At 43.4% G+C, this 13,821-nt stretch overlaps 1 protein-coding gene across 1 annotated transcript in view; it reads right to left on the reverse strand.

The window, feature by feature from the left end:
• The window catches only part of LOC112238578 (protein disulfide-isomerase A5), a 56,612-nt gene that overhangs the window by 11,231 nt on the left and 31,560 nt on the right, over positions 1-13,821 (reverse strand). The window contains exons 10-15 of the mRNA XM_024407147.2: positions 13,537-13,608; positions 11,912-12,048; positions 9,312-9,379; positions 8,006-8,169; positions 7,311-7,441; positions 4,924-4,994 (exon numbers count right to left, since the gene is read on the reverse strand). Of these exons, the coding sequence (XP_024262915.1) occupies positions 4,924-4,994; positions 7,311-7,441; positions 8,006-8,169; positions 9,312-9,379; positions 11,912-12,048; positions 13,537-13,608 (643 nt within the window). The remainder of the gene's footprint in view (positions 1-4,923; positions 4,995-7,310; positions 7,442-8,005; positions 8,170-9,311; positions 9,380-11,911; positions 12,049-13,536; positions 13,609-13,821) is intronic.

Consider the following 13,821-nt stretch of genomic DNA (forward strand, 5'->3'; position numbering starts at 1 on the left):
TTTCCAAGGAAATAGGAGTTTAATTATTGAAATTTGATTCTTGAAAATGCATTACTACCAGGTTAAAATGACTAGGTTTCTTTGTTTCTTCTAGGCTATTGAACATGGGAATGTTTATTTAATACTACATATATTAGTAGGCTTTTAGATTAGGCTAGTACATTCGTCAAGTAATCCGCCCAAACCTGGCTACAAGAAAGGCAACAAAAGGAGTGCATGCTTCCTGTGGCTGGTTAAATCGCATGCAGCTCAGATTGTCAATAAACAAAAATATGTAGTATAGGCTGTTTTTAAACCAGCTAAACTGCCAGCAGTGACGCACCAGCCAACGCACAGTCAAAAGAGTGGCCCACGAAGGAGTTAGCTTATGTAGCACTCACTGTAAAATACACCGCTTTGCAGCAGTGCTGTGATGGGATGAGAAGGTGCATGAGGAGTAGCTGGAGAGGTTAAGAGAAGGTACCCCTGTGTATGTTGCATTGGAGCACCTGCTTCCTCACCCAACCACAACACCAAGCAACCAACCAGCCCTCCCTCCCTGGATACACAGCCTCAAATGCTTAGTGGGAGTAATGGTTACTACACCACACCCCGCCTGCAGACGGTCTGTTCTAAGTGTTTACTCCAAGTTGACACACAAGAGATCCTTCAGCCAAGCAGCGTTAGACACCCGCTCTGCTCTGGGATCGTTATTGAGAGTCTGTTACGAAGTGCACACAGAGAGTGACTTGTTTCAGCCCCACCCCGTGACTAGGATCTAGGCAATAAATACAGAGCTAGTAGATGGTGATTCATGTGCATCTAGAATAAAGACAAATTCTTGGACCTAGGCGTGCGTTTAATGCCACGCGTATCCACAGCAGAGAGATTCACATTCTGGGCTGAGAGTGCAGATCATTCTGAACAAGAACTAATATTTGCTTGATAACAATATGAACACCTAAGTCCTGAATAAAGAGTTACCTTACACAGCGATTTAGTAAAACCTCTGTTAAGAGATTCATTTCCACAATGTGAATAATGAAAGATACGCAAGCCAAATACCAAAAGGAGGTTAGTCAGATTGAGTGACGCAACCATTATGCTTCATTTAACACTAAATTCTTATGGCTGGGGGCAGTATTGAGTAGCTTGGATGAATAAGGTGCCCAGAGTAAACTGCCTGCTACTCAGTCCCAGTTGCTAATACATGCATATTAGTATATTTGGATAGAAAACACTGAAGTTTCTAAAACTGTTTGAATGATGTCTGAGTATAACAGAACTCATGTCAGGCAAAAACCTGAGAAAAAAAAAATCCAACCAGGAAGTGGGAAATTGAGGTTGGTCAATTTTCAACTCAGCCCCTATTGAAGATAGGAAGTGCAACATGACCAACATCCCACTAAGGCTTCAACTAGATGTCAGTCTTGTTTGAGGCTTCTAAAAATCAAATCAAATTTTATTTGTCACATACATGGTTAGCAGATGTTAATGCGAGTGTAGCAAAATGCTTGTGCTTCTAGTTCCGACAATGCAGTAATAACCAACAAGTAATCTAGCTAACAATTCCAAAACTACTACCTTATAGACAGAAGTGTAAGGGGATAAATAATATGTACATAAATATATGAGTGAGTGATGGTACAGAGCGGCATAGGCAAGATACAGTAGATGGTATTGAGTGCAGTATATACACATGAGATGAGTATGTAAACAAAGTAGCATTGTTTAAAGTGGCTAGTGATATATTTTACATCATTTCCCATCAATTCCCATTATTAAAGTGGCTGGAGTTGAGTCAGTGTTTTGGCAGCAGCCACTCAATGTTAGTGGTGGCTGTTTAACAGTCTGATGGCCTTGAGATAGAAGCTGTTTTTCAGTCTCTCGGTCCCAGCTTTGATGCACCTGTACTGACCTCGCCTTCTGGATGATAGCGGGGTGAACAGGCAGTGGCTCGGGTGGTTGTTGTCCTTGATGATCTTTATGGCCTTCCTGTGACATTGGGTGGTGTAGGTGTCCTGGAGGGCAGGTAGTTTGCCCCCGGTGATGCGTTGTGCAGATCTCACTACCCTCTGGAGAGCCTTACCGTTGTGGGCGGAGCAGTTGCCATACCAGTCGGTGATACAGCCCGACAGGATGCTCTCGATTGTGCATCTGTAGAAGTTTGTGAGTGCTTTTGGTGACAAGCCAAATTTCTTCAGCCTCCTGAGGTTGAAGAGGCGCTGCTGCGCCTTCTTCACGATGCTGTCTGTGTGGGTGGACCAATTCAGTTTGTCTGTGATGTGTATGCCCGAGGAACTTAAAACTTACTACCCTCTCCACTACTGTTCCATCGATGTGGATAGGGGGGTGTTCCCTCTGCTGTTTCCTGAAGTCCACAATCATCTCCTTAGTTTTGTTGACGTTGTGTGTGAGGTTATTTTCCTGACACCACACTCCGAGGGCCCTCACCTCCTCCCTGTAGGCCGTCTCGTCGTAGTTGGTAATCAAGCCTACCACTGTTGTGTCGTCCGCAAACTTGATGATTGAGTTGGAGGCGTGCGTGGCCACGCAGTCGTGGGTGAACAGGGAGTACAGGAGAGGGCTCAGAACGCACCCTTGTGGGGCCCCAGTGTTGAAGCTCAGCGGGGTGGAAATGTTGTTGCCTACCCTCACCACCTGTAAAGGAGGGGCTCATAGGGGCCCTTTGAGTCAGTGGTCTGGCAGAGTGCCAAAAGCTCGTGACGCTCGTTCACAAGTGTTAGCTTGCGTTCCATTGTATTTCTAAAGAAAGGAATTCTCCGGTTGGAACATTATTGAAGATGTTAAAAACATCCTAAAGATTGTAGAAACAAGTCAAACGATGTATAGAATCAGACTAACCGAATGACATTGTCTGCTCCTAGTGAAAGCGCTTTGGTTACCAAACACGCTAACAAAAGAAGCTATTTGACATAAAACATTTGTGGAACTGGGATTCCTGGGGTGCATTCTGATGATCAAAGTGAATATTAAAAAGTCATTTCTGACTTCTGTTGACTGCACAATATGGCGGATATCTTTTTGGTTTGAGCGCCGTACTCAGATTATTGCATGGTTTGTTTTTTCCCGTAAAGCTTTTTTTTTAAAAATCTGACACAGCGGTTGCATTAAACTCTCTAGGGTATGTGGGACGCTAGCATCCCATCTGGCCAAAATCCAGTGAGATTGCAGAGCGACAAATTCAAATACAGAAATGCTCATTATAAAAATTCTGAAAACAATCTTTAAACCTAATTTCTTGTTAATCCAACCATGGTGTCAGATTTATAAAATGCTTTTTGGCGAAACCATACCTAACCCAGTTGACAAATTACAAACAGTAACCAGCTAAGCAGAAGCGTTACAAAACTCAGAAATAGAATCCCTTAACTTTGATGATCTTCATATGGTGGCACTCAGAAGACATTAATTTACTCAATAAATGTTCCTTTTGTTCGATAAAGTCTCTTTATATCCAAAAACCTTAGTTTTGTTCACGCATTTTCTTCAGTAATCCACTGGCTCAAACGCAGTCCAAAAAAAAATCCAAATTGTATCCGTAAAGTTCATAGAAACATGTCAAACGATGTTTATATTCTATCCTCAGGTTGTTTTTAGCCTAAATGATCTATAATATTTCAACAGGACAATAACGTAGTCAATATAAAAAGGTAAACAAGAAATGCACTCTTTGGATTGCGCATGGAAAAGCTGTGACACGTAAGGGTCTACCCATTGATTGGTCTTACTCCCTCATTTATAAGAATACAAGCCTGAAACAATTTCTAAAGACTGTTGACATCAGTGGAAGGTATAGGAACTGCAAATTGAGTTCTAAGTGAATGGATACTGTAATGGCATTGAATAGAAAACTCCAAAACCAAAAAATAAACTGTCTGAATGGATTTCTCAGGTTCTCACCTGCCATATCAGTTCTGTTATACACACACTATTTTAACAGTTTTGGAAACTTTAGTTTTTCTATCCAAATCTACCAGTTATATGCATATCATATCTTTTGGGCCCGAGTAGCAGGCGGTTTAATTTGGGCATGCTTTTCAGCCAAAATTCAGAATGCTGCCCCCCTGTGGCTCTGCAAAATGATGTTTTTGGAACTACTGAACATAAACGCGCCAATGTATACTGAGATTTTATATAAATATGAACTTTATCGAACAAAACATACATGTATTGTGTAACATGAAGTCCTATGAGTGTCATCTGATGAAGATCAGCAAAGGTTAGTGATTAATTCTCTATTTCTGATTTTTGTGACTACTCTTTTGCTGGAAAAATGGCTGTGTTTCTGTGACTTGGCTCTGAACTAACAATCGTTTGTGGTGCTTTCGCTGTAAAGCCTATTTGAAATTGGACACTGGTGGGATGAACAAGAAGTGTATCTTTAAAATGGTGTGCAATACTTGTATGTTTGAGGAATTTTAATTATGGGATTTCCGTTTTGAATTTGTTGTCCTGCACGGTCACTGGCTGTTGTCATATCGATCCAGTTAGTGGGATCTCAGCCCTAAGAAGTTTTAACCTCCGTTTGTGGTCAGTTAGTGTTGATCATTAATGCTTACTGTGAGTACAGCCAAGCATGCTGCCCTGTTGTTCAGCGAGTTAGTTACAGTGTGTGTGCACACGTGTGTACAGAGGTGAGTCAGATAGGGTCTTGCTAACAACTGGAAACAGTGACTGAGTTGGGGAATCAGAACGTATTAGACTTAGAGGGAGGCTGTCAGATGGATTGAGAGGATGAAGGAGTCAGAGGTTAACTGAGGCTGGAGGTAGAGAGGGAGTACAGTATCTAACTTAAGTTCAAGCCAGAGAGTGCATCTAAAAGTAGTAATGCTTATGAAGGTCAACGGTACATTGAGACAGAAGAAGAATAAAGAAAAATAGACAACGTGTACATTTCAGGAAGGTCGGAGGGAGGCTCACCTTGCGGTCCTCTTTAAAGATATCTGCTGCTGTGGTGAAGTGAGGGACAGCGTTCTTACAGTGGGGACACCCTGTTAGGGAGCAGGGAGCAGAGAGACACACTCAAGGTTATTACAGAATAGACTGACCCTTGACTCACCCCAACTACCTACCATTAATACCACATAAAGACAACAGGATTTATTGTAATTCAAACACACAAAACCTATGAGTGATCATTATGCTCCCTCACATTCTCAAACACACCCCCCCCTCCAACACTTTCCCGGGCCAGCCTGTCCCTTTCAGAATTACCCCACATTAGTGATGGCTCACTTGTATTTTATAGGGAGTTATAAATCCCTTTATTGGAGTCATAAATGAAACCTCCCTGCCACTTTCCTCAGGCCATCCATATCTGTCCCAGCCACCGGTTGGCTCCCTGAACCCCACCACACAAAAGGTATGCATGTGTGCGAACACCCATCCTCTAGTCACTGTACAGACTGGGACAGGCACATTTAAAGCCCTCCTGTGTGGTACACCAGTCTGTTTGACATGCTGCCCACGTATCTAACAGACTGACGTCACAGTTCACCACAGTGATATGAAGGTTAGCAAAAAGGTGACGCAAGCATTAACTCACTAAAAAGGTTTGTTGAATGACATTTTCTGAAAGATACAAATACAGTCAGGTTTCGGTTTCTGTAAACAAAGCCTGGATTGTGCAACTCTCCACTTCCTCATTTATGGACCATGACTGAAAATACATAATGGTGCAAAAAATAAATACTGTTACAACCAATTTCCCCACTTCTTATTATGGTTGTTGTTATGATGATGACCAGCATCAGAGCTAAAGATGGACCCTGCCTCATTGACCACAATGCCCTGGCTATGTCCCAAATGGCACCCTGTCTCCTATATAACACTGCTTTTGGCTCATAGGGCCTTAGTCAAAAGTAGTGCACTATATGGGGAATAGGGTGCCATTTGGGACAGACCACATTTACCAGGGCTCAGAATGGCAGGAATACCATTTATACTAAAGAATGCTGGATATCGCAGATAACGACTGCCCCCTTGACTTTCAGCAAGGGGATGCACATCCACAAGAGACGCTTTACCTGCTTAGGGTCAACTACTGTAAGAACTCTTTTTTTAAAGTGATTACTGATACCACTTTTGCTGCCACTGTGTAAGAAGATTACCAAGTAAGTGAATACTTCTGGATAGTTTGCTTTTCTGCTGAAAATGGACAAAAAAAAAAGACATTAAATGAGAACCCTCTCCTTTTCACCATGAGAATGCCTTCAGTCATTTTAGTCCCTTTCACATCAGTAATAATTGATATTCAACAATAGAACCACAGGGAGCTGCAGCAAGCCTTATGCTCAGATTTTCCCATTCTATGTAAAAGAATGTGAAATATGTTTCATCTTCTTATGTAATTGGTGTAAGAGCTATAGTAGTAAAAACGATGTGCTGTGACTCTCCAATAGATGCAGGGTATAATATACCAGTTTGTCCAATCCAATCGTGATTCAACACTTCAAACTGACAATTCCCAACAAGTCCAATTGAAATATACAGTAGCTTTCTGGTGTAAGCACACCATTAAGTGTTAATGCTTTATTTACAAATAATTTCCAGTATTTAGCCTAAAAATGTATGATACAAATAAGCATTTATTGAATTGCAACAAAAATAACTAGCAGGAAATTCCTGGGGATAGGAGTAGGTAGCGTTGCTCTGATACATGTTAGAGGTAGCAGTTTAGTTCAGAAGATCTGATGAGGTTGCAATTAACAGACGCCCTCCTTTAACTAACAATTTACATATTGTCTGAAGGCATTAGATTAGACAGTCTTCATGTGTAAGTCAGTAGTTTGATCTCTCAAAGCCCCTAATAGGCGGTTGTTACAAAGAGAATTAGGAGAAGAGGGACAAAAACAGAGCAGGTTGTTATTGCTGTGTTCTGCTGGGTCTCCACTCTTCAAACTCTTTGTGGAGGAAAAACCAAAGGCGTTGTTTTGTTTCATGTTAACTAAGAGGAAGACGGGCGGTGCAGTGATGGTCTTTTAAGTCTCTTATCAGACAGGGACTGCAGAGCTTCTTTACTGTCAGCCTGCACAACCCATGAACCTGTCCTGAATTACTTGGGAAGGAAGGGTGTGCGAGTCCGCTGAAAGGATATGAGATGCTGTATTGGCCTGTCAATGCTGTCTACTTTCTAAAAAAAGTAGAAAAAGTTCAATCAAATGTTGTTATATCGGACACTAACAAGCGGTGCAGTGTCATCGTCACTAGTAGGGTGCTAATGTAGCAGAGACGATTTGGAAATCACTGTCTCGTGATGAGGTAGCCCTGCCTGAGACTAGTTATTCCAAATGTCACATTCGACGTACATGGTGCGTAGAACATGACGAGGGCATGCTTCTTCTTCTTCAAAACTTCCCTGAAGTCCTCCATTCCAAGATGGCTGACACCAGACGGCTTGTCTTCCCAGGACTGCTCTGGGGGAGGGGGCGCCTGGGGGCTGGGGTCACAAACAATGGAAAAATTGTGGATCAGTTTGAAAAAAAGACATTCAGAAACTTTTGATCGCACTAGCTTAATAGAAAAAATAAAAATTGATCATTGTTAAAACTGAGGGTTCCAACAATACAAAACATGAGCATTACATCACTGCATCTAGCAGTATAGTAAAGCACCCTCAAAGCAGCTTACTGTTGTTCATTTGCACCATCTAACATCCTTGTGATCTCGCAAGACTTCATAGTCCACTGGAGATAACAGGCATCATATCTAGCCAGTTAAGCTCAGCAGAGAATGTGACGTGTCAGCCCGAATCCTAACATACTACATCAAGTCAATGAAGGGGTGAGACACACACCAACACTTGACTCCAGAAATTGAGAACTGCCTCAGTTTAAGCCCATTTTACATAAACTAATCTGGAACTGGTGTGTTGACCTGGTCCTAGATCAGTTTGTGCTGAGAATATTACTAGGAATTGGCAAAATAGCAAACAGATCTGGACCAGGCTTATGTTGACCCTGGGTTATGGAAGGACAAAGTACTATAGAAGAACATGGCTCACTTCTGTAGATATTCAATGATCTTGTCCTTGCTCCTAAGGTGGGGTAGAGTGAACTTATCCTCTCCCTTCTCAAAGTACTTGACGGTGGGGAAGCCGGAGATCTTGAAGCGGTCTCCCACCGCCTTGTGAATGGTGGTGTCCACGGCTGCCAGAACCCCAGGGCTCTGGAGCAACAAAAGGGCAGGAGTCAGATCAGGATACACAATCACATAGTAGATTAGCTAGTTCAGACTGGATCACAGCACTTAAAGGTCAACTCAGCCCAGTGAGAACGGAGGAAAATCACAGAAAATTAAGCACATGCAGTTCACTCCACACAAATAAATCAGGCAAGATTAAAAGTTCAAAATACATCATTGTAGAGGCAAGGAAAGCCCAAAAACTGTTACTCAGATAAAAATTCCCCAAAAACTGGTTGACCCTTCTAGAGTGAGGTAATTCAGAGGCTGAATATAAACCCTGAAAAGTACACCTCCCTCATCATTTCTAGAAATATACACTGACTGAGTATACCAGAACATTTGGAACACATTCCTAATATAAAGTTGCGCGCGCGCCCCCCCTTTGCCATGAGAACAGTCACTTCATTGGGGCATGGCCTCCACAAGGTGTCGAAAGCATTCCACAGGGATGCTGGCCCATGGGGAACCCAATGCTTCCCACAGTTGTGTCAAGTTGGCTGGATGTCCATTGGGTGGTGGACCATTGCTGATACAATATCCAGCAGTGTTGCAGAGGAGCGGAACAGAGCAGATCAGGGATAGAAGAGATAATTGTTCCAATCCCCATGCGTTCTCTGCTGATTTGTATTGGCCTGACCCTGGCTCTAGGCTGGGGAGTGTAGAGGGCAGACACACCCAGCTAATCAGAAACACATAAGGAGCTCTGACAGCCAGGCACTTGTGTCAGACTGACTGCACCAGCCAAGTAGAAGGGTTTAACTCTGTTCTGGTGTTCACTTCAGGCAATATCTCACAGCTGGGGTTTGGAATAAATTGGTGTTGAAAGGCTTCAACAGAAGTATGCACATACATATAAATACACACATCAAAAGCACTGTTTTTAGAGCATTGGGCCAGAAACTGGAAGGTTGCTGGATCGAATCCCCAAGCTGACAAGGTAAAACTGTGTTCTGCCCATGAGCAAGGCAGCTAACCCAGTGTTCCCCGGGCGCCGAAGACGTGGATGTCAATTAAGGCAGCCCCTGCACCCCTCTGATTCAGAGGGATAAATGTGGAAGAAACATTTCAGTTGGACAACTGACTAGGTATCCCTCTTTCCCTGTTACATACACCATCGTACTTACATTTGTGTCTTTGAGGTATTCAGCGGCTTCCTCATACTCTGGCTTCATCTTTTTACAATGGCCACACCCTGCAGTTCAAAACACAAAACAGACATGACTAGCTGAGCGAGGATGACTTAATGCTAGGGATTCTCACCATACATGCCCATAATCACATTATAAGTGGCCTTAATAGAAACAAAGAGCCTCTTAATTGAATGAACCAAGCCATTCACAACACTATGTTCTCAGTAGGGCCTCATCCAAGTACATGCAATTAAACTTCAGGGAATTCTCCTCCCCACCACCTGTTTAACTTACCATTGTCAGTTTTACTATATAAAAATGTATAACACCTAATGTTGCCCAACTTGTGCTGTGTTTACTTAAGTCAGAGACCAACACACTAAACTAATGAGCAACGTTCTCACCTCGTAATCAAGTGGGTTATTTCCCTAGAAGGGACAGTAAATTGTAAGACATTTATCAGAGTGAGTTAACTCACTGAAGTATAAGCCTGAAGGATATAGTCATGTCTGTCCACTAACTATAGGCATGACTCCATCCATACGCCAGGGTGTAGCTGTAGGAATTGAAAGGTTCTGTCCTCGTCACCTCTAGCCAGTGTAACGGGAGAAAACAGTGGAACTGAGACCAGTGACGTGAGAGGATAATAGGACTAATGTTCCCCACAGTGCGAAAACAGGGTGGACTGTTTGCAAGCTCGTCAACACAGCTGTAACATTGAATTCCAGCATCATGAATAAATGCAGCGCTTTTAAAAAAACAAAAAAAAAAGATGAGCTCGGCAACTTATTTTTAGAACTGAAAAAAAAAAGTTGAGATTCTGAACTCAATATTTGTAACCAGCATCCACTAGAGGTTTTTGTAAGGCCTATATTGCCTAAGCTCTCTGGAGAGCAGAATGCATGCTGTGTTTGTTTTCTAATAGCATTGCTGTGCATGGCTGGATGCATCTGCTAGATCTTAAGTTGGCACATTGCCATATTCAAAACGGCCAGGAACAGTCCTCAATCAGTAACATCTGAACTCCACATTACACACCGTTGCATGCAAAATAGTTAAATACATTTAATTTGAATCTTTCGTAGAATTGTCAGACAGGATTTGTGGAGGAAAGCACTGCCTCTGACCTTAAAAGAAAAGTTGTTTAAAAAAAAGGAGACAGAATAATAGCGCTTTATTGCTTCATCTTCTGCATCACCTCACCTCTTCTGGTTTCATCACCTTCATTTAGTGTCTGGGGAAGGAGGGGGGCTTTGGGGGAGGAGGGCTAAGCTACATGAAATGTTGATTCACAGCAGGGGAGTGTGCATTTCCTTTGAGTGTTGAACAGAAAGACTTCTTGGGTATTACAATAAGGCTGCTCTGCTGAGTATGGCTCAGTGTGTGGCTGGCCATGTTTCCTCCTATTACTGGTCTGAATAGACTAGAGGATGATGGGTAATTTGGCCAGATCCTGTTTTTAACCTTGGTGTGGACAGGTCTGAGACACACGCCACCTATATATCCAGCATCCGTCATGCTTGAGGATCCACCAGAGCCATTCAGACAAACCAGTCATTTGGTCTCTATACATCCTGCGTCGGCAGATGCACACAGACAAGGGAAACAACCCAGTGTGCAGGGAGCAGCTCACACAGGATGGGATCAAACGGTCTCCATAAGAGCTGGACAAATGCTGTTGCTCTTGACCATGAGGCCATTAATCTCACTATGACAGCTTGACCATTAAACTGCTTCCAGGCAAGTGTGTGTGTGTGTATGCATTTGGTCTTGCTAGGAGGGGCTTCTGTGTGTGTTTGAGAGAGCTGAAATGTCTGCCTGATGTGCTTATATCAGTTGGTTGCTCTTGGCTTGGGCATCTCAGTGAGTGGCCACAGCAGTTCCCAGTGGAGTGTGACAGCCAGAATGTCCATTGTGAGAGGCAGGGCACCATGGGGCGAGGGTGGGTCGGTCTAGTGGCATTTCTGTGTTATAACAAGGAGCCATATAAAAAAAGGGGACTTTTATCCCCAGTGAGCCATGGTCCTTTATATACACACACCACAGGTGGGTACCAGGTTGACAGACAAAGTAAAGAGGGCCTAAGTGAGGACCAGCCAGGAGGAGGTAGTCGGCAGACAAGAGGGAAAGATTTGAAAGTGCTGAAAAACCTTTGATTTTGAACTAGTTGAGCTCGAGTCAAACAAGACATGTGGATTGTTTAAAATCTTAAATAGTGCATTATCTAGGTAGGGTGAGCATCTTCATGCAGATTCGCTGTAACAATGCACAATTCAGTTGTGCAACTATTGCATTCTAAAATATGCATGTACAGTATTTGCATATATTTGAAGTTAGTGAGCCATGACAATCACTGCTTTTCAACTGTCAAAACATCCCCCTGACGTTTACTTGCTTCTCTACTCACAGATCAGATGAGTTTTGTATGAGAACGTTTCGCAATGGAAATCTAAACAGCTGAAGATGAACTTTGGCACTTTTACAAAGTGTTTCCTATTGTTACAATCTGTTGCATAAGCTCTAGCAATGACACTTAAAGCGTATGATGTCATAATAACTTGTTACTTTGTGTGTGTGTGTGTGTGGCTACTCACATGGAGCGTAGAACATGATCAGGACAGATGGGTGTTCAGCCAGGAACCCATCGAAGGAGTCGTCAGTCAGGTGAAAGACAGGGGAGTCAGTCTCCGACCACTGGACCTCTGGGACCTTCGGCTGGGGGGGCTGGGGACTGGAGAGACAGGCGAGGGTGGGAGGGAGAAAATAATGATTTAAAGAACTGAGAAGTGAGCTAAAACATGTTTTTGAATAGAGGCAGGCCCAGCTGTACTGTAGCTCCTACTCCACCTCACGGCATGTCACACATCTGGCCTGTAGTGGTCACACCCATATGACAGAGCCCTCCCTAGCACAGCCAAGACCTTGGAGGCACACAGACACACCACTTCTTACAGTCTTTTACTCCTACTAGCCACGAGTCCAGGAGAAGACATACGAGTGTTAATAACAACCGTCTACAGCACGTGTAAATGAGCCTAGGAGGTTGAATATCTGTTTATGTGCAAATGGGATGCAGCTACAGATTGACAGCTCCTGGACAGTGTGCTCCAGAGTACTGCATGTCATCACCAATATAATCAAGTGCACAGCAGGTGCATACTTATTCACAGTACTCATTCATAGCCAGATGTCCAGCTCGTTTCTAGGCAACATCAGGTGCACTTCCTTATTACTTAGCCTACGGATGCCTGCTGCAGTACCACTTTGTGTGCGTGTGGTGTTCGTGCCCGCTTTCATAACGACAGACAGCCCATAATGTCACCATGGAGGAATCTAAGCGCCAAGCTCTGCAGTGTTTATTTTCCTCTGCCCATTCAGGTTCAGCCCATCTTGCAGAGGTGATGTGAGGCCATCCACAGAGGCATGTAATGTTCACTAAGGATATTGGATCATTAACTATTAGTACTACAGCCCCTAGCAGGTCATACTGGACCCTAGAGGAAGACTGAGTCAGGATAATTTCTACAGTGTGTACGAACAGGTGTGTGTATGGGTATATACCGTGGGATTGTTTCTGAAGTGGTTAGTGTACTCCAAGGAGAGGAAAGCTGTCATGCCTTGAAGCATCTGCCTGCGAGAACCACTGGAGACTCAGTTTCCGCCGTCTTTGTTCCCTGCAATAGCTGTGAAATCTGCTCTGTGCCCTTTCAATAGACTAGAGCACGGTGAACAGTCGAGTGTGAGAGCCAACAGGGATCAGAGTGAGTGGGGACATTTCATTTATCTTTATTTAACTACGCAAGTCAGTTAAGAACAAATTCTTATTTTCAATGACAGCCTAGGAACAGTGGGTTAAGTGCCTTGTCCGGGCAGCAGAACGACAGCTCGGGGATTCGATCTTGCAACCTTCCAGTTACTAGTCCAGCGTGCTAACCACTAGGCTACCCGCCACCCCACAAAGGGGTGAGACCACAGGGTAGGTTGATAAACTCTGTACAGGCGTAATATGCCACTTACAAGATACTGTAACTTTGTATAAAAGTACAGCAAGTATACATACTCATTTCATTGGCCTAGGGGTTGCTAACACCACGCTCCTACCAACTGAGTCACACAAAAACATGCCAGAGTTTTCCCAGCTCCCTAAATCGTGGTCAGTAAATCCTCCTGACCCTATTTTATGAGGGGAAAGTGAAGGAAAGGAAACAGTTAAACTCACTTCTTCATCCAGTCAGTGATGTCCTTGGCTGTGCCCCCATAGTTTTCATAGTGGTGCCGGAACTTCCCCTTCCTAAAAAGACATGAGAGCGAGGGAATATAAAACATCCGCTGGCATCAGTACAGTATCACCCAGAATAATTACTATATTTAGGAAACCCACTAATCCATGTCACGCGTGTTGCACAACATTGAGTTCAGCTTCTAGAAGTTCTAAGAACGATGGAAATACTACAATGTAACCTACTGACTACACTGAAAGAGTTGACCTCTAGGAAAGTGCATT

This window comes from Oncorhynchus tshawytscha, linkage group LG03 (genome assembly GCF_018296145.1).
Source record: "Oncorhynchus tshawytscha isolate Ot180627B linkage group LG03, Otsh_v2.0, whole genome shotgun sequence".
NCBI classification, from domain to species: Eukaryota; Metazoa; Chordata; class Actinopteri; order Salmoniformes; family Salmonidae; genus Oncorhynchus; species Oncorhynchus tshawytscha.